Source organism: Myotis yumanensis, unplaced genomic scaffold, assembly GCF_028538775.1.
Source record: "Myotis yumanensis isolate MYYU_CA2020_CCGP unplaced genomic scaffold, mMyoYum1.0.hap1 SCAF_10, whole genome shotgun sequence".
Lineage (NCBI taxonomy): Eukaryota > Metazoa > Chordata > Mammalia > Chiroptera > Vespertilionidae > Myotis > Myotis yumanensis.
Window position 1 is genome coordinate 33999002 of NW_027223761.1, and position 21083 is coordinate 34020084.

A 21083-nucleotide genomic window follows, 5' to 3' on the forward strand; every position below is an offset into this window, starting at 1 on the left:
AAGTATAATAATAGTGTTTGGCATTAAGGAAAGAAAAAAAACAACATTGCCCATTTACGAAGAGTACACCACCACCACCAGTAATAATAATAACAAAGTGAACATTGCTAAGAAGGACATAAAACTAACATGGGTATGGAGAAATAATCTTTGCATCTGTTTAAATGAGTTGTTTTCTGGGCAAGTTGAAACATCTTATAAAAGAGACTGCTTGCAAAATCTTTAAATTATTGGTATTATTTGTGGTCTTAAAAGGTTTTAGGGCAGTGGTTCTCAACCTTCCTAATGCCGCGACCCTTTAATACAGTTCCTCATGTTGTGGTGACCCCCAATTTCATTGTTACAAATTGAACATAATTAAAGTGTAGTGATTAATCACAAAAACAATATTTAATTATATATGTGTTTTCCGATGGTCTTAGGCGACCCCTGTGAAAGTGTCGTTCGACCCCCAAAGGGGTCGCGACCCACAGGTTGAGAACCGCTGCTTTAGGGGCATATGAGAAGTGCTGATTCTAGGCTTAATTTTGAAAAAAGTAGATGATTTTAGGAGAAGAAATTGGAAGGATAGTTTATGACTTGAAGAAAACTGGTTAAAAATGAACCGGGGAAAAAATGAACCAGAATGGGTTTGCTAAAAATAGATTGTCAGAGCAACTTTGATTTTTCTCTCATGCAGTTGGTAGACTAGTAGCAATGTAATGTATTTGGACTTAAGTTTAGTTTTTTGTATAGTCATTTTTTTAATATTCTTGGGTGCAAGATGAAGGAAAATTGAGTTAGATACTAGTTCAGTGATGGCGAACCTACGACACGCGAACTAATTTTTTTGGTTGATTTTTCTTTGTTAAATGGCATTTAAATATATAAAATAAATATCAAAAATATGTCTTTGTTTTACTATGGTTGCAAATATCAAAAAATTTCTATATGTGACACAGCACCAGAGTTAAGTTAGGGTTTTTCAAAATGCTGACACGGTGAGCTCAAAAGGTTCACCATCACTGCACTAGTTGATTGTGTTAATTAATCAACAATTTTTATTTTGAATGATGCTACCAAAGGTTATTGATGTGGAAAGTGGCTTTGTTCTTTCCTTTGTCTTCTGCTCATCTGTAGCAAGTTATCAGATTTATAGGTGACAATAAAAAAAGGACAGTAAATAATAACTAAACTATCCAAAATGATCTCTGAATTTGGATTGTTGGAATAAATTTAAATGAACTTTTTAGGAGTACTCAGAAGGCCTGAAAAGCACTAATATTCGTTAAGTTAGCATGGCTTTACACCATCACGTATTGAAAAGACCTGAGGGTGGTTTTTGGTAGTAAATGATGTAAAACAGAAGTACACTATGGCTGCCATCATTCCATCTTCTCCCCACCTTACGCCCCCAAAAGCCTCATCATAATTAATGGGAAAAGAAGACAAGAACCATTCTACAGTACACCAAAGTATGTTGTCTTTAGTTCTGTGTATATTCAACGGGAAGGGTGTGAAGACATTGGAAGCTTTGTCAGCTTTTAAAAAATTGAGGAGTTAGAGGTTTTGGGGGCAGTTTTGGCAGATATTAAGGAATTTCACAATAAGAGCTATCTTTAGATTTGTAAAGAATTAGATTTGGTTTAAATCAAATTTGGGGTTAAAGCACGAGCTCCAAAATGAATTCCTTAGGTCCTATCTCAGACCTGCCACTTAATTAGCTTAATTTAGGCAAGTTGCTTAGCCTCTAAGCTTCCATTTTCTCAACTATAAAATTGGGATGGTTTTGGTGATTAAGTGAAAATATATACAAAGTGCTCCATATTGTGCCTGGCATGTACCAAATGCTCAAACGTTAGGGGTTGTTACTTGGTTACTTGGCCCAATTAGATAGAACTAGGGCAGTGGTTCTCAGCTAGAGGGGTGATTTTGCCCCTCATTAGGCACTTGGCAATGTTTGAAGATAGTTTTTGGATGTACAACTGAGCAATGGAGTACTAGCATCCTGTGGGTGGAGCCCAGCAAGCTACTAAATATCCTACATCCTACAATCCACAGGACAGTTCCCTTCATACAACAAAGAATCAACTGGGCCTAAACCCCGAACTGGGGTCAGGTAAAAAAAAAAAAAATTGAATTAAGCTTTAATGTTAAGAAAAAACTGCCTAAGAGTCAGAGCTTTCCAAAGATAGAACTAAATTGTAAGAAGAAAAATACAAGTTACCCTTCCTTGTCATTAACAGCAATAGGTAAGCCAATTCATGGGGACTTTGTAGATGAGATTCAGAAATTAGGTTGGTGTTTGGACTAAATTTTCTAAACTTAGATTCTGTGTTTCTGGGTATTTCTGAGAATAGTTAGGCATATTGAATAACCAACATCAAAGGGGCTCTGATGCATATTCTCTCATCCTTTAATTTTATTAATCTAATTGAAGTATAGCTTAGATTTTTAAAAATTCTTTATTGTTTAAAGTATTACATGTGTCTTCTTTCTCCCCCACCGACCTCTCCCCAGCCACTACCACCCCCCCTAGCACATGCCTCCTCTCCCTCACTGTCTGTGTCCGTGGGTTATGCTTATATGCAGGCATTCAAGTCGTTTGATTGCTCTCTTACTCCCCCCCCTCCCCTGGCTTCCCTCTGAGGCTGGACGGTCTTTTTGATGCTTCTGTGTCTCTGGATCTATTTTTGTTCATCAGTTTATGTTCATTATATTCCACAAATGAGTGAGCTCATGTGATATTTATCTTTCTCCGACTGGCTTATTTTGCTTAGCATAATGCTCTACGTCCATCCATGTTATTGCAAATGGTAAGAGTGACTTCTTGTTTTTACAGGAGCATAGTATTCTAGCTTAGATTTTTAATTTTAATTCCTTTACAATGCTTTAAATTTTAGTATGAGCCGAAACCGGTTTGGCTCAGTGGATAGAGCGTCGGCCTGCGGACTGAAGGGTCCCAGGTTCGATTCCGGTCAAGGGCATGTACCTGGGTTGTGGGCACATCCCCAGTAGGAGGTGTGCAGGAGGCAGCTGATCGATGTTTCTCTGTCATCGATGTTTCTAACTCTCTCTCTCTCTCCCTTCCTCTCTGTGGAAAATCAATAAAATATATTTTTAAAAAAATTTTTTAGTATGAGACATAGAGGGAATTTAGTGGAACAAATCAGTTTGTATTTTCAAAAGGCCATTGGAAGTATAAGTGATTGTGGGATTGCTGTAATTCTGTCTAAAAACTTGTTTTGTGAAACTAATTTGTCAAAGTATTTACAATCATTTGACAAATATTTCTAAAACTAAATCTTTTATTTATACCTCATATCTTTTTAAAATTGGTTTTATTTTCTTTCCCCCTTTAGTAGTAAGTAGAAAAGATGTCCCATAAGGTTTTAAAAAGTAATTATAGCCGAAACCGGTTTGGCTCAGTGGATAGAGCATCGGCCTGCGGACTGAAGGGTCCCAGGTTCAATTCCGGTCAAGGGCATGTACCTTGGTTGCGGGCACATCCCCAGTGGGAGATGTGCAGGAGGCAGCTGATCGATGTTTCTCTCTCATCGATGTTTCTAACTCTCTCTCTCTCTACCTTCCTCTCTGTAAAAAATCAATAAAATATATTTTAAAAAAAAAGTAATTATAATTTTTAAAAGCACCATTAAAGTACTTGATTGTGTTTACATTATATTATTCTCAATCATGAGCAACACCAAAGGAGTAACTGGCACAAAGTATCATTTAGTAAATATTTGAGGTTTGATTGACTGATCAGGAGATACAAGATATATGTCTGACCATTAATTTAAATCTCCACAATTATTAATAGTGGTTAGCTGTTTTTTAGAAATACTTTATTTTTTTTTTATGGTGAAGAGTTGCTTGAGAATGTTAAGTGATTTCCAACTCCCCAATTTTTATCTCTACCCTGAACCTTTCCCCTGAACTTTAGACTTTTGTATTTAACTCCCTATTTGGTATCTGTACATGGATGTTTAAGAAACATCTCATTCTTAACATGTTGCACTTTCTTTTTTTCTTTTTATTTATTTTAAATTAAATTTATTGGGGTTACATTGGTTAATAGAATCATATAGGTTGTAAGTGTACATTTCTATTGTATGTGATCTGTATATCGCCTGTGTGCCCACCATCCAAAGTCAAATAATCTTTTGTAGCCATATATTTGGCCCCCTTTATCCTTTGCTACTCTCCCACCCTCTTCCCTCTTGTAACCACCACACTGTTGTCTGTGTCTATTTGTTTCAGTTTATATCCCACATATAAGTGAAATCATATGATTCTTAGCTTTTTCTGACTGACTTATATCACTTAGCATAATATTTTTGAGGTCCATCCATGTTTTCACAAATGGCAGTATTTCTTTCTTATGACTGAGTAGTATTCCATCTATATAAATAAAAGCCTAAGTGACCATTACGACTGAACAACTGGAACGACCGGTATGATCGGTTGACCAATCGCTATGATGTGCACTGACCACCAGGGGGCAGACGCTCAACACAGGAGCTGCCTGCTGGTGGTCAGTGTGCTTCCACAGTCAACCTTCCACGACTCCTCCCCCAGTCTGCCAACATCCTGCGGCCCCTCCCCTGGCCAGCCGGACACCTATCGCTGGCCAGGCCAAGGGACTCCACCCATGCACGAATTTGTGCACTGGGCCTCTAGTAGTACATATGAACCACATTTTCTTTATCCAGTCCTCTATTGAAGTACACTTTGGTTGTCTTGGCTGCCATGGTAATGCTCTTTGCGAATAAATGTTTTAGAACTTTTCTGGTAGATAGCCAAAAGAGAGATTGCTAGGTCATATGATACTCTATTCTTAATTTTTTGAGGAACTGCTATACTGTTTTCCATAATGGCTGTACCAGTTTACATTCCCATCAGCAGTGAATGAGGGTTCCTTTTTCTCCACAACCTCTCCAACACTTGTTATTACCTGTCTTCAGGTAACATTCTGACAGGTGTGAGGTGGTATCTCATTGTAGTTTTGATTTGCATTTCCCTAATTTTTTTTTTTCCTTTTTTCTGTGGTCTTGCCCAGGACCTGAGATGCCCTTTCCCTTCCATTTCTGGCAAACTCCTACCCAACCTTGAAGGCCCTTCTCAAACCACCTCCTCTACACAGTCCTCCTTCTACCCTCTGATAGAAGTAGTCCTCCCTCCCCTGTCCTCGCATGCATGCCCTTTTTACCGTCATGATGGCTGTAGAATGTAGTGTTGGCACATGGGACACTGAGTTCCTGCTGGGAAAGGCAGGAACAAGAGTGTCAGGGCCACCTGCTCTGTGTTGGGACCCTCTTGAAATCAAATGTTGGCCCCACATTTTATTTCACTGCGTGACTGTGGGTTCAGATCCGAGATGGGCCACTGTCCAGCGGGACAACTTAGGACCTCTCTACTCCAGTGTGGTCCCCGGGCCAGCAGCAGCCACATCACCCGGGAATTTGTTAGAAATGCAGTCTCCGAGGCCACGCCAGACCCACTGAATCGGAATACCCCACGGTCACACAGCCAGCAAGTTGGTGAACCCAGGTCCCCTGGTGACTGATGTCCCAATGCTTTGAAAAGCACAGTCACCCCGTTTCTTCCTCACCAATGCTTCCCTGAGTCTCTGGTTGTGCATCTTTTCATATATCTGTTGGCTGTTTGCATGTCTTCTTGGGTGTGTTCAGGTTTTCTGCCCATATTTTAAATTGGATTGTTTGTTTGGTATTATGTTGCATAAACGTTGCATAAGTTTTTTATACATTTTGGATAATAATCCCTTGTCAGAGATATTGGTTATAGATATCATCTCCCATTCAATTGGTTACCTTTTTGTTCTATTGATGGTTTTTTTGGCTGTGCTTTTATTTATTTATTTTTTTAATTTATTTTTTTAAAATATATTTTATTGATTTTTCACAGAGAGGAAGGGAGAGAGATAGAGAGAGTTAGAAACATCGATGAGAGAGAAACATCGATCAGCTGCCTCCTGCACATCCCCCACCGGGGATGTGCCCACAACCCAGGTACATGACCTTGACCGGAATCGAACCCGGGACCTCCCAGTCCGCAGGCCGACGCTCTATCCACTGAGCCAAACCAGTTTCGGCTTGGCTGTGCTTTTAGAAGCTTTTTAGTTTGCTAAAGTTCCATTTATTTATTTTTGCCTTTACTTCCCTTGCCTTTGGGGTCAAATTCATAAAATGTTTTCCAAGACCAAGATCCATAATTTTAGTACCTATGTTTTCTTCTATGTAATTTATTATTTCAGATCTTACTAGTATATTTAGGTCTTTGATCCATTTTGGATGAATTTTTTGTATATGGGGACAAACTATAATCTAGTTTCATTCTTTTGCATGTAGCTTTCCGATTTTCCCAGCACCATTTATTGAAGAAGTTTTCTTTTCTCTATTGTGTGTTTTTGGCTCCTTTATAAAAAATTATTTGCCCAGATACATGTGGGTTTATTTTTGGACTTTTAATTCTGTTCTGTTGGTCTGTGTGTCTGTTTTTCTGCCAATACCATGCTGTTTTGATTATTGTGGCTCTGTAGTATAATTTGAAGTCAGGTAGTGTGATACCTCCAGCTTCATTCCTTTTTCTCAGGATTATTTTGGTCATTTGGGGTCTTTTGTGGTTCTTTACAAATCGGATGATTTTTGGTTCTGTTCCTTTTAAAAATGACTTTGGGATTTTGATGGGGATTATATTAAATCTATATATTGCTTTGGGTAATATGGCCATTTTAACTATGTTGATTGTTCCAATCCATGAACACAGAATATCTTTTCATTTTATTGTCTTTTTCAATCTGTTTTAAAAAAATATATTTTATTGATTTTTTACAGAGAGGAAGGGAGAGGGATAGTGTTTTCAATTTCTTTAGATAAATACCCAGAAGTGGAGTTTCTAGGTCATATGGTAGTTTTATTTTTAAGTTTTTGAGGAGCCTCCATACTGCTTTCCATAGTGGCTGCATCAATTTACAGTCAAACCAACAGTTCATGAAGATTCCCTTTTCACCACATTCTCGCCAACACTAGTCTGTTGATTTATTGATGATAGCCGTTATGACAGGTGTCAGGTGATATCTCATTGTGGTTTTAATTTTCATTTCCCTGATTTTTAGTGGTTAGGCATCTTTTTACATGTCTATTGGCCATCTGTATGTCCTCTTTGGAGAAATGTCTATTCAGGTCCAGTGCCCACTTTTTAATCATATTGTTGTTGTTTTTTGGTGTTAAGTTGTATAAATTCCTTTTATATTTTGGATATTAACCCCTTTTGGAATGTATCATTGGTAAATATCTTCCTTCCATTCAGTAGGCTGTCTTTTTGGGTTTTTTTATGGTTTTCTTCACTGTGCAAAAACATTTTAGCTTGATGTAGTCTCATTTGTTTATTTTTCGTTTTCCTTGCCCAAGGAGAGAGAGCAAAAAAAAAAAAAAAAAAAATTGCTAAGAGTGATGTCATAGAGTTTACTCTTCATATTTTCTTCTATGAGTTTTATGGTTTCAGAGCTTGCATTTAATTTTTAACTCTTTTTTGTGTTTATTTTATTATATGGTGTAAGAAAGTGTCGTCGTTGTCTCCTCCTCCTCTTCCTCCTCCTCCCTCCCTCCCTCCCTCCCTCCCTCCCTCCCTCCCTCCCTCCTCCTCCTCCTCCTTCTCCTCCTCCGCATTTATCTGTCTAGTTTTCCCAACACCATTTATTGAAGAGACTGTTTTTACCTCATTCTTGCCTCCTTTGTCATAGGTTAATTGACAGTATAGGCGTGGGTTTACTTCTGGGCTCTCTATTCTGTTTCATTGATCTATATGTCTGTTTTTATGCTAATACCATGCTGTTTTGATTACTGTAGCCTTGTAGTAAAGTTTGATATTAGATAGCATGAAGCCTCCAAATTTCTTCTTCTTTCTTAAGATTGCTGTGGCTATTTGGAGTCTTTTGTGTTTCCATATAAATTTTAGGATTATTAGTTCCCCTTCTGTGAAAGATGCCATTGGCATTTTTATAGGGGTTTCATTAAATCTGTAGACTGCTTCGGGTACTATAGACCAGCGGTTGGCAACCAGTGGTCCATGGACGAATGGTGGTTTGTGAGGTCTGAAAGGTTGGTGACCGCTGCTATGGACAGTTTAATTATATTAATTCTTCCTGTCCATGAGTATGGTATATATTTCCATTTATTATATATCGTTTTTATTTTCTTTCTTCAATGTTGTACAGTTTTATGGGTATAGATCCTTTACCTTTTTGGTTAAATTTATTCCTAGACTCTTTGATGTAATTCTAAATGAAATTGTTTTCTTAATTTCTCTTTTTGATAGTTATTGGTGTATAAAAATGCAACTGCTTATCAATATTAATTTTGCATCCTGGTACTTTACAGAATTCACTTATCAGTTCAAATAGTTTTTTTGTATGGAATCTTTAAGGTGTCTTTCTCTATATAGTGTCATTTCAGTTGCAAATAATGACAGTTTACTTTTTCCTTTTCAATTTGGATGCCTTTTATTTCTTATTATTGTGGCTAGGACTTCCAATATTATGTTAAATAAAAGTAGCGAAAGTCAACATCTTTGTCTTGTTCTTGATCTTAAGGGAAAAGTTTTTACTGTTCACCCTTGAGTATGGTGTTAACCCTTGAGTATGGTGTTTGCCATCTATAGCTTGATTATGTTGAGGTATGTTTCCTCTATCCCCACTTTGCTGAGTGTTTTAATCATAAATTGATTTGGGCTTTTTCCAAATGCCTTTTCTACATATATTGAAATAACAGAATTTTTATTCTTCGTTTTGTTTATTTGTTAATTGTTTTGTGGATATTGAACCAACCTTACATCCCAGGAATAAATCTTACTTGATCATTGGGAATGATCTTTTTAATGTATTGCTGAATTCAGTTTCATTGAGGATTTTTGCATCTATTTCATCAGGAATATTGGCCTGTCATTTTCTGTTTTTGTAGTGTCTTTATCTAATTTTGATATCCGTCTTCCTAAATCTGGCCTCCTAAAATGAGCTTGGGAGTCTTCCCTCCTTTTTAGTTTTTTAGAATAGTTTGAGAAGGATAGGTATTAATTTTTCTTTGACTGTTTGATGAAATTCACTCCTGAAGCCATCTGGTCCAGGACTTTTGTTTGTTGGGAGTTTTTTGATTACTGATTCAATTTTATTAGTTTTCAGTCCTTTCAGATTTTTTGTTTCTTCCTGGTTCAATCTTGAGAACTTGTATGTTTTTAGGAATTTTTCCATTTCTTCAAGGTTGTCCAATTTTGGGGGGCATATAATTGTTTGTAGTATTTTTTGTAATCTTTGTATTTGTGGTGTCTGTTGTCAGTTCTCTTTTATTTCTGATTTTATTTATATGAGCTCTCTTTTTTTCTTGATGAGTCTGGCTAAAGGTTTATTAGTTTTTTTATGTGTCCAAAGAACCAGCTGCTCGTCTCATTGATCTTTTCTACTGTTTTATAAACTGTTTAATTGGTTTTCACTTTGGTCTGTATTATTTTTTCCTTCTACTCACTTTGGGCTTTGTTTTTCTTTTTTGTTTTTAATATATTTTTATTGATTTCAGAGAGGAAGGGAGAGAGAGAGAGAGAGAGAGAGAGAGAGAGAGAGAGAGAAGGAAGAGAGAGAGAGAGAGAGAGAGAGAGAGAGAGAGAGAAACATCAATGATGAGAATCATTGATCAACCGCCTCCTGTACACCCCACACTGGGTTTGATGCCCTGACTGGGAATCGAACCGTGAACTCCTGGTTCATAGGTTGAAGCTCAATCACTGAGCCACACTGGGCTGGCCTAGAGGTCTTGATTGCAGCAGTAGGAATGTTTCTATCAGGAAACAACACAAAGACTCCATTGAGCTGGAAGTTAATACTGCTACCCTGCTGGCTACTTTGGGATTCTCATTCCTCTGAATTTCTAGGCAATGAAGGGAGATACTGTGCTAACAAAGGAAAATTGGGCTACTACTCCACAATGAGATGTGGAATAATACAGAAAATCCCTTAGGGCATTTCCTAGTATTACCATGCCCTATAATTAAGGTCAGTGGAAAACTGTAAAACCCAATCTAGGTAGCACTACTAATTGCCCTGATGCTTCAGGAATGAGGGTTTAGGTCACCTCACTAGATGAAGAACCACAATCCTTGTTACTTTGTGTTGGCTGGAAGCAGATTTTGAGGCTGATGTACTTTTCATCTCCTTACCTGCCCTTAATTCATATATCTCAAAGTCTTTTAAATGCAACATGAAGCAGAAATATCTCCTCTGAATGTGCTCATCCTCATTTTATATTGCACACATTAATTATTTTTACCCTTAGAGTACTTTACTGATCTAAAATTATTTAATTAAATAGAATAGGACATAATTAGTCTTTCATGGCAATTTTAAAAAAAGATATTTTTATTGATTTTCAGAGAGGAAAGGAGAGGGAGAGAGATAGAAACATCAATGATGAGAGAGAATCATCGATTGGCTGCCTCTTGCACACCGCCACTGGGGATCAAGCCTGCAACCTGGGTATGTGCCCTCACTAGAATCGAACCATGACCTCCTGGTTCATAGGTTGACACTCAGTTGGCCCACCCCTGGCCGGCCTGGCCCTGGTTCTGCCCCCAACACCCCAATTGGGGGCAGGGCTGGCTGGCCAATGGCCTGCTGCCCCTCCCTCCGCCTGATGGGCCCCCATCAGGGCGGGCCGGCTTGATTCCACCCATGCACAAATTCGTGCACTGGGCCTCTAGTAAAAAATATAGAAAAACATAATTAAAATTAAAAAAATAAAATGAAAAGAACATTTGAGCAATATTTAGGTGATTTGGGTGGTTGCTGCTGCTGCTGCTGCTGCTGCTGCTACTACTACTACTACTACTACTACTTACTAAAAAATAAATTAACCTTTCTGGGCTTTAGTTTTCTTATCCTAAAAAATCAGTTGGATTATGTGATCTTTAAAGATAAAGTGCTCCAGATTTTATAAAACCTAGAAGTTCGAGATAAATTAGGCTTATTTCAGGGGTTGTAAAGTTGCATTTGATTCTTGCCCTTTAAGATACTGTTTTATGTTAATTTATTTTTTTAAAGTGTTTGTATCTCATGTTCTACTTTTATGGTTAATTTTATTTTGTAACTTATCAGTACTCCCTCACGTGTTGCTAAAGGAGTTGTCGACCACACCAAAATGAGTCTACATGGTGCTAGTGGGGGACATGAGAGATCAAGAGATAGACGACGGTCAAGTGACAGATCACGAGATTCATCTCATGAAAGAACAGAGTCTCAGCTCACTCCTTGTATTAGAAATGTTACTTCTCCAACACGACAGCACCATGTTGGTATGTAAATGAACTAAACCTTCCTAACAATTTTTAAGCATGCATTTACCTTTTTAAGTAGTAAGGATAATGAATTGTGTCTAATACTTCAAAGTAAAATTAACTTGTTACTTTTATTTAGTTGCTTTTAGTTTAGTTTAGCTTGATTCTTGCTGTGAAAAAAACCTTATTAAATGAAACAAAAAAGAATTTTTTAAAGAATCTGGGACAGACTTATAAAAGAAATAACTTGAAAAGTCTTTGTAATTGTGATATCTAGATTTCAAATTTTTTCAAGTTGGTTTTTATCTTATGAGATACATAGCAGTGATTTATTTTAAAGTAGTTCGTATATTACTGTAATAACAAATTTACTATAAATGTCAATAAAATTATCAGTAATAGTCATTATTGATAGGGACTCTTGGCTAATTATCATGGATAAAAGGAATTGAAAGGTAGAATACCCAATAGAGTAATTTATTTTGATTTTTGACAGTACATTTAATAATAAAAATAGAAGATGAAAGAGAAAGTGAAATGTTTTGCTTTCTTGGCAGCTAGCTCAGGTCTTTCTCTTCCTATCCATTGCTATAAATCAGGGGTGGGGAACCTTTTGTCTGTCAGGGGCCATTTGGTTATTTATAAGATCATTTGTAGGCCATACAAAATTATCAACCTAAAAATTATGTTGCCATGAAAAAAGCCCATAGATTTATTGAACTTTGAGTCCCGCCTGCGGTTGCTTTGGCAGGGCCAGACCAAATGATATGGCCCTTGGGCTGGGCGTTCCCCACCCCTGCTTACAAATGAATGCTATTACCCCAGGTAAATATGTGTGACTGTAAAACACTAGTCTGAAGCAGAGGTATGTAAGCAATGTGAACTTGCTGATTTTCATTTTCCCCTGGGAAGGGACAAATTTAATACCTTGATTTACTATATGAGGTAGTTTCTGATTGTTATAAAGTAAAATCATTTCTATGAGGGTCAAAGTATGTGTAGAAGTTATCAATATCTAAGTAGGTCCTTAAAGTCAAACTAGTACTGTTAGTTAAAAAAAAAAAAAAGTAAGAGATTTAGTTTGTTATATGCAAAGTTCAGCATATGAGAAGATAATAGAATGATACAATTATTTTATTAACTTTAACAAATTCTGCTTTTGGGATGCTACCAGCATTGTGGAAACAGGCAATAGAATGGAGCTGTCAGAGTATCTCTGGAGATACTGCACATCTAATTATATAATCAGTAAAGCTGTACAGAGTGTTCTAAGTAGCCTGAGTCATAGAGGAATTTGGCAAAAGCTGATGAAACTGAGGGGATGGAGGTACATTTTTAGGTCACCTTTAAACTGTGATCTAGCCTGTAAAGGAAACTTAATTATAAAATCTCAGTCTTAATTTCTCCTCTTCAGAATATTGGAACCTACCTATTAAAATTATAAATAGTAATTATTTGGTCCTATAAAATTTGTAGCAGTGCTTTATTCAACAAAAGTGAAAATGAAAAGAAAGCAATATATCATCAGCTATTAAAGCCACTTAATTTGGTAGACATTAAAAGTCATTTGAAAAAATAAATACTTCTTGCTATCCTTATTGAAATTTTTTTCTTCTCTCAGACCTTCCTTTTGTGAGATAAATAACTGGTTTTGAAATGCCTTTATTAACACAGCGAGATTCAAAAGTATAAATACTTTTAGTATTTGGGAGAGTTTAAAATTGGTATTCTTACTAATTTTTTACTAACTTTCAGTGCTTACTTATTTGACTTGTGATTCTGCTCCTTGGGTTTTTATATATTGTTAAGTAGAGTAGTAACATAGTAGAGTAGTCTAGGTCAACATTAGTAAGGTCTACATCTTTTTAGAATTCTACAAAAATTAATTATTTTAGAAAATATTTTGATGTTTTTAATCCTGGGAAATAAATTAGTATTTTGGTGTTCTGTGGAAATGTTATTTCAGATAAAAAAGCAGAAATGCTGTGATTTAAAACAACTTTTCTAAATCAATAATTTTAAAAGATATATGGATCTTGAATTTTTTAAAAGAAAATTTGCATGACTTTGTTTAACATCTTTATTTCAGAACGAGAAAAAGATCACAGTTCCTCTCGTCCAGGCAGTCCTCGTCCTCAAAAAACATCTCCAAATGGTTCCAGTAGCAGTGCTGGGAACAGCAGCAGAAATAGTAGTCAGTCAAGTTCAGATGGTAGCTGTAAGACATCTGGGGAGATGGTGTTTGTGTATGAAAATGCAAAAGAAGGCGCACGGAATATAAGAACATCAGAACGAGTGACACTAATTGTGGACAATACTAGATTTGTTGTAGACCCATCCATTTTTACTGCACAGCCAAATACAATGTTGGGCAGGTTTGTATTATTGTAGTTGTTTGTGTTAATGAATTTTAAAGCACTTTCACATTTGTTTTTTCCATTTAAGTTTACAATAACTCTCTGTTGGGATGTAGTGTTCCTATTTTACAGATGCAAGAACTGAGCTTTTGAAGGTTAAATACCTTGCTCAGGTTAATAGAGCCAGAAAGTGGTAGAGCCAGTTTTGTTTTGTTTTGTTTTGTTTTTTGTTAATCCTCACCTGAGGATATTTTTCCATTGATTTTTTTTCCCCTTCCCATTGATTTTTTTTAGAGAAGGTAGAAGGGAGGGGGAGAGAGACAGAGAGAAACATTGATGTGAGAAAGACACATTGGTTGGTTGCCTCCCACAGGCACCCTGACCAGGGCTGGGGATCGAGCCTGCAACCGAGATATGTGCTCTTGACTAGAATCGAACCCAGGACCCTTCATTCTGTAGGCTGACGCTCTATCCACTGAGCCAAACCGGCTATCAGTCTTGTTGAAAGAGAAAAAAACCCAACAGTTTGGTTAGCTGAAAAGTCAGCATTTGTCAGTTTGATATCGACACTTAAAAAAAGGAATGCCCCACCTTTTTTTAAAATTGATTTCAGAGAGGAAGGGAGAGGGAGAGAGATAGAAACATCAATGATGAGAGAGAATCATTGATCGGCTGCCTCCTGCATGCTCCCCACTGGGGATTGAGCCCGCAACCTGGGCATGTGCTGGGAATCGAACTGTGACCTCCTAGTTCATAGGTCGATGCTCAACCACTGAGACACCTGGCTGGACAAATAAAACCCGTTTACAAAATATAAAATGAAGGGGCATGTATATGAAGTAGAAGTTTACACAAGGTAAAAAAAATTTTTTTAGGTTGCATATGAATATTTGGGATATGTGCATACTTTTGTGTGTGTGTATGTGTGTGTGATTTGTCAGTGTCTCAATATAGAATAAATGCCAGCATATGACACTACACATTTTGAGTAGATATATATTTACTTTTAACATTTGCTTTGCATCTGCTAGTAGAGAAAGATTGATCAGCTGCCTCCTGCACGCCTCCTATTGGGGATTGAGCCCGCAACCTGGGCATGTGTCCCTGGAATCGAACCCAGGACCCTTTCGTCTGCAGTCTGATGCTCTGTCCCTGAGCCAGACCAGCTAGGGTGGCTTTTATATATTTTTTAGTAGCATGGGGGAGATTATTTGATGCTATTAGGAGGATGACTTGACACTATTAATACTTTATTTTTTACCTGCACTTTAAAGAAACAGTTAAAAAGTAGATATTTGATATTTTGCCTCAGTTATTAAGCTGTTTTCTTAAAAAAAAAAAAGATATTTCTGTGTGTGTCCATTATTGACCTGAAAAGTATAATTTTCTCCTTTTAAAAAAGTTCATGTATTAGAGAAAGGCATGACATTTGATTTCTGAAAGACTGTCCTTTTTACATCAGTGAAGTTTCTTTTCATATGAATTGAACAAAGCATATCTTTGGGGATGAAAATTAATATTCATGGGAACTATTAAAAAGCAGTTGCATTCTTTTGGAAATTCAAATAAAAAAAGCTTTATTCTTTATAGGTTTATGTGTTATAACAAAAGGGGAAACCATTTACATTGGGAAAGTGTTGAGTAGAGTACTTAGATCAGCCATATCTACTTTAGTAATGGTGGTACCAGGTTCAGAGGGTCTCCTTTTTTTTCATGTAGTTAAATACAATTTAAAGGCTATCATTTATTCAGAGATTATATCCTCCTATTTTTTTCTTGTTAGAATGTCCAGTCTTTTATGAAAAGACTAGAGGCCCCGTGCACAAAAATTTGTGCACTTGGGTGGGTCCCTCAGCCCAGCCTGTGCCCTCTCGCAGTCTGGGGCCCCTCGGGGGCCCCTTCCCCTGGCTGCTGGCACCAGTTTTCCTCCGGCGCCCGGAACCCAGGCCATCGCTCTTCGAGAGGGGCTTAGCTCCTCGCTTGTTGCACGCGGGCCCCGGGGGCATGGTGGAGGCTGGCGCGGCGAGCAGCGAGGAGCTAAGCCCCTGGCTGCTCGCCACGCGCAGGCCCTGAGGACATGGCAGAGGCCAGCGCAGCGGGCTTCCCTCTTTGCTCTTTGCTTGCCACGCCAGCCTTCGCTCACTGCTCCTGCCTGGGGCCAGCCAGCTTCGCTCCATTGCTTGGTGCCTACATATGCAAATTAACCGCCATCTTTCTTGGCAGTTAATTTGCATATCTCCCTGATTAGCCAATGGGAAGCATAGCGAAAGTACGGTCAATTACCCTTTTTGTCTTTTATTATATAGGATAGTGATAGCAGATGGTACATAATGCCCTTATTTATGAAAACAAAACATAGGCAAAACTTTGGCAGCCCCCCAAATTTGTTCTGAAATTTTGTTATCCATGAAATGCTCAAATCTGGAAATCTGTGGACTAGATGTTTTTGGAGGAGGCTTTACTTTCTTTAATCACAATTAAAAAGATTTCTTAGACATTAAAATTATTTTTTCTAAAGACCTATTTTTCAAATTGCCTCTTTTCTAAATGGTTACTGTTAAAGGCCAATAACATGACCTGAAAAAAATAAGTCCATTTGTATTTTTCTTACTTATAAGTTAATATTTTTTTTTTTAAATATATTTTATTGATTTTTTTTTTTTTTTTCAGAGAGGAAGGGAGGGAGGGAGAGAGAAACATCGATGAGAAAGAAACACCGATCAGCTGCCTCCTGCACATCTCCCACCGGGGATGTGCCCGCAACCCAAGTACATGCCCTTAACCGGAATCGAACCTGGGACCTTTCAGTCCGCAGGCCGACGCTCTATCCACTGAGCCAAACCGGTTTCGGCTATAAGTTAATATTAAGCCCTGCCCAGTGGGTAGAGCATTGGCCTGTGGACTGAAGGGTCGCGAGTTTGATTCCAGTCAAGAAGAGCTTGTACCTCAATTGCAGGCTTGATCCCCAGCCCCGTTCGGGGCTCGTGTGGGAGGTGACCAGTCCATGTGTCTCTCTCACATTGATGTTTCTCTCTCGTCTCTTTCCCTCCTTTTCACTCTCTCTAAAAATCAATGGAAAAATATCCTTGGTTGAGGATTAACAACAACAAAAAAATAATAATAGCTTTTTACTCATTTTAAACTTTTTATTCTCCTCTTCTTCATTCCTCTCTACTCCAGCATTTGATTACTTATTTTTCAATTCTAGGAAACAAGTGTAAGAATTTTGAGCAAGTTTTTTTTACAGTTGTAGTTAAGATTATGAAAAGTAAAACAGCTAACCTGCTTATACTATCTTGCTTTTTCCTAGTTTAGATGACTGTATGTGCTGCATATAGTATTAACTTTGCAAGGAAGATGGCAGGTTTAAGGAAAAGGCATAAACAGCATGGTTTCCCTTTTTCTTTTTTCCTTCCTGATAAGATTAGTATAAAATGACCTTTCCCCTCAATTAATTGATTTTTTTCCCCCCTCTGATGAGAAGGAACTGGAAATTTCTTTAGCTTTTGAATTTATCAATTGATATTGTTTGCTTACAGGGAATCTACAGGGGTGGGTAAAAGTAAGTTTACATTTATAATATAAATAAACTAATTAATAAATAATAATACAAGAATAAACTCTGTTTCACGTATTCACAAACGTAAATCTACTTTTACCCACCCCTGTACACTACTGTTTCCTCCCATCATAAAGAAAATACTTTAAGCCCTAACCAGTTTGGCTCAGCAGATAGAGCGTCGGCCTGCGGACTCAAGGGTCCCAGGTTTGATTCTGGTCAAGGGCATGTACCTTGGTTGCGGGCACATCCCCAGTGGGGAGTGTGCAGGAGGCAGCTGATCGATGTTTCTCTCTCATCGATGTTTCTAACTCCCTATTCCTCTCCCTTTCTCTCTGTAAAAATCAATGAAATATATATATATATATATAAAGAAAATACTTTAAATATTCCTTTGTTAAATACGTTTGTCAGGATAAATTTCTGATAAAAATTCTTGAACTAATTTAATGATATAATTTAATACTTAAATTACAATTCCTTTTTAGTTTTGTGCATGAAATCAATTTTCCCTTTTGAAGAAAGTGTCCTAATGATAGATTTCTTAATTACTTGCTATTATAGGATGTTCGGATCTGGCAGAGAACATAATTTTACACGTCCTAATGAGAAGGGAGAATATGAGGTGGCAGAAGGAATTGGCTCTACTGTATTTCGAGCTATTCTGGTAAATTTTTGTTGCTTATGTGTTTTGACTTAATCATATTCATATGACCCCTTCTTGGTAAGTACTTGAAATCAGAGTTTGATTTGGATATCTTTATGGAGGTATGTAGGATATTGTTTTTTAAATAACATTTAATTTGTCTTTATGTTAGTACATAAAAATAATATTTAATTAAATGAATTTTATGACCTTTGGGAAGATAGGATAGCGGATGATTCATCTCTTGGGTCTGCATAGGCACTTCATTCAAAAGGGTTTAATGTTAACATATATTCCTCTCTCCTTAATTCTCTTAAATAAAATAAGTCAATTTTTTGGTACCTAAGAATTAATGTGGCTACTTGAATTCTAATATTTTATTGCACATAAGCAGTATGGACATTTATAAAATTTAAAATTATTCTCTAAAATGAATTTGTTAGCATCTTTGTTTTAAACCTTTATTTTTATTTTGAAGTTTTAACCTTTTATTTTTGAGGAATATTTGTAATTTCTCTACTTGTAATTTCAAATCAGTGATAAAAATTTGGTTATATGTGTGACAGTTTATGCCACAGTCTGAAAATACTGTTTCCTCAAATAGTTTTGGGAAAAAAGAGGAGGGAGGATCTCTTGAGATACAAGACAGGAAAAGTAATAGTTGACCCTCGAATAATACAGGTTTGGTTCCACTTATATGCAAATGTTTTTCAATAAATAACTAGAAGCATTTTCTCCTTATAATTTTAATAATTTTCTTTAGCTTACATTATTGTAAGACTAAAGTATATAATACACACAACATACAAAATATGTGTTAATTGACTCTTTGTTATTGGTATGGCTTCCAGTCAATAGTAGGCTATTGTTAATTACGTTTTGGGGGAGTCAAAAGTTATACATGAGTTTTCAAATGCACAGTGGGTTGGTACCCCTAAGTCCGATGTTGTTCAGGGCCAACCGCATTGATCTTGATCGAATTGTTAGTACTTGGAGAAACAGCTGTGGAAACCAGAAAATATCTTGTTTCCATTGATGCAGCGGCTTTAGAAATTGTGTTACTGTGGCTCTGAACCTCAAGAACCTAGAGGCAGATCTTAATTTGGTGGGGGGGGGGGGGGGGGGCGGGGGGGATGGGGGGAGAAATGCTTTTTCAGCTGCCAGTACTTCCATTTGACCCCCAAGGAGTTGACAAGTAAGGAATATTTTCATAATTTAGCTATGAAGTAACTTATTTGTAATGCTGGGGCCAGCCCCTAATAACATTTTAAGTAGAGTTGAAATAATTACTATTGATTGATTATAGTAATATGGGAAATACAAAGGATTAGTATGTGGAAGAATAATATCTAATTGTGCATTCTATTTTACATATTTTAATAGTTGGATATGACTTTGAAGTTCTTTACTAAAAACTTTAAATTTTGCTCAATTCTCTTCAAGCATGTCAAACTCGCTGCCAGCAGGTTTAAACGAGGCATGTGGCCTGTTGGCCGAGAGTTTGACATGCTTGCTCTAGGTAATTAAGGTAACTTAAAATACGTTATTCAACTTTCTTACTTTAAAAAACACTTATGCCTTAGCCGGTTTGACTCAGTGGATAGAGTCAGTCTGCGGACCAAAAGTTCTGGGTTTGATTCTGGTCAAGGGCATATACCTTGGTTGCAGGGTCCTCCCCTGTGCGGGCCCTGGTCGGGGTGTGTGCAGGAAGCAACCAATCAATGTGTTTCTCTCACATCAGTGTTTCTCTCTGTCTTTCCCTCTCTCTTCTACTCTTCCTAAAAATCAATGGAAAAATATCCTCAGGTGAGGATTTAAATAAATAAATAAATAAATAAATAAATAAATAAATAAATGCAGGTTCTTAAAAAACAACTTAAAAATATGTGGTAGTTATATAAAAAAATAACTCATTGGGGGGAAATACATATGATTTAGCATGGTAGAGTCGAGAGATATGTAAATAATGGGGAGATTTAGATTTTTATCTTACCTGCTATTAAATAATTTTATGACTGGGTGAGTCAGTGAAGCAATTGGGCCTTAATAAGTTTTGGCTACCTCATGCTCCAAATGTTTTACAAATGTTTTATTCATTCTTGCCTTTTTTTTTTTTTAGGATTACTATAAAACAGGAGTAATTCGTTGTCCTGATGGCATATCTATTCCTGAACTGAGAGAAGCATGTGACTATCTTTGTATCTCTTTTGAATATAGTACTATTAAATGTAGAGATCTCAGTAAGTATGCTCTTTTGTGTGTGACTAGTTTGTGGAGTTATATTATATTGGAATGAAAAGGCTGAAATAGTGCTATTTACCTAGACTTCAAATATTTAACTGAATTGTAAAGCATTCTAATACCATAAAGATTATTTATGGAAATCTACAGAGGTGTTTATAAGCTCCATGTGCAATTTTCCAAAACTGTTTTCAACTTTTAATAATTTATTTTTTTGATAGACTCTTCCAGATAGCCTCATTGACTGTTTTCCTCTATAATTTGTTGCTAGTCTTTTAACTACCAGCTTGGGAGCCCTGGCTTGGGTCAAGTGTGGTGTTTGGCTTAATTCCTCAGATCACATCAACCAGTATTTTAGAAATTTTTTGTACTTAGCCTGTAAGATAATATTCTAAGCCACTAATTCTCAAAACCAGTATCTGTCATTAAAGATCTTAGATTGAATACCTAGTCCTCAGTTATGCAAAGGGTTAAGGGTTCAAGAACTTCAAACATAGTCTCAGAGCAAGGTCCAGAACTTTGGAATTCTATTTCTTTGATATAGCAAGGTCCAGAACTTTGGAATCCTATTTCTCATAAGAAGAGAATATCAGCCCCCACCATTTCACCGTTATGCCATGCCTAAGAAGAAAAGATGATTGATTATGTACAGAAAAGTCAAAATAGTATATGAGAATCGTCCAATGTTGACTTGATATTAAGTGGTTGGAGAAGTTCAGAAGAAGGAGTGGTTATTGTGGGCTAGAGGGTTTAGGGATGAGTCCAGAGGATACAGGTAGTAAAGAATGAATAGGAAAGATTTAGAAAGAGTAGAGTAGGGAGGTCATTCTGAGAGCTGGGATTTTTGGAATAAAGATGCAAAATATGTACTTTGGAAATAACCTAGTTGGAGCAGAGACTTTATATCAGGACCAGAAGGAGACAGGAATAAATAGGTGGGCCAGATTATGGGAGGTCTTTA

The 21083-nt window shown here is 36.9% G+C and overlaps 1 protein-coding gene across 5 annotated transcripts in view; it reads left to right on the forward strand.

Moving 5' to 3' along the window:
• BTBD10 (BTB domain containing 10) overlaps positions 1 to 21083 on the forward strand; it is a 60580-nt gene that overhangs the window by 24329 nt on the left and 15168 nt on the right. For 3 of the 5 annotated variants that reach the window (XM_070428289.1, XM_070428290.1, XM_070428286.1), the window contains 4 exons: positions 11141 to 11337; positions 13409 to 13694; positions 17800 to 17902; positions 20001 to 20121. In XM_070428289.1, the coding sequence (XP_070284390.1) occupies positions 11141 to 11337; positions 13409 to 13694; positions 17800 to 17902; positions 20001 to 20121 (707 nt within the window). The remainder of the gene's footprint in view (positions 1 to 11140; positions 11338 to 13408; positions 13695 to 17799; positions 17903 to 20000; positions 20122 to 21083) is intronic. The other 2 variants (XM_070428288.1, XM_070428291.1) reach the window with 1 other exon arrangement.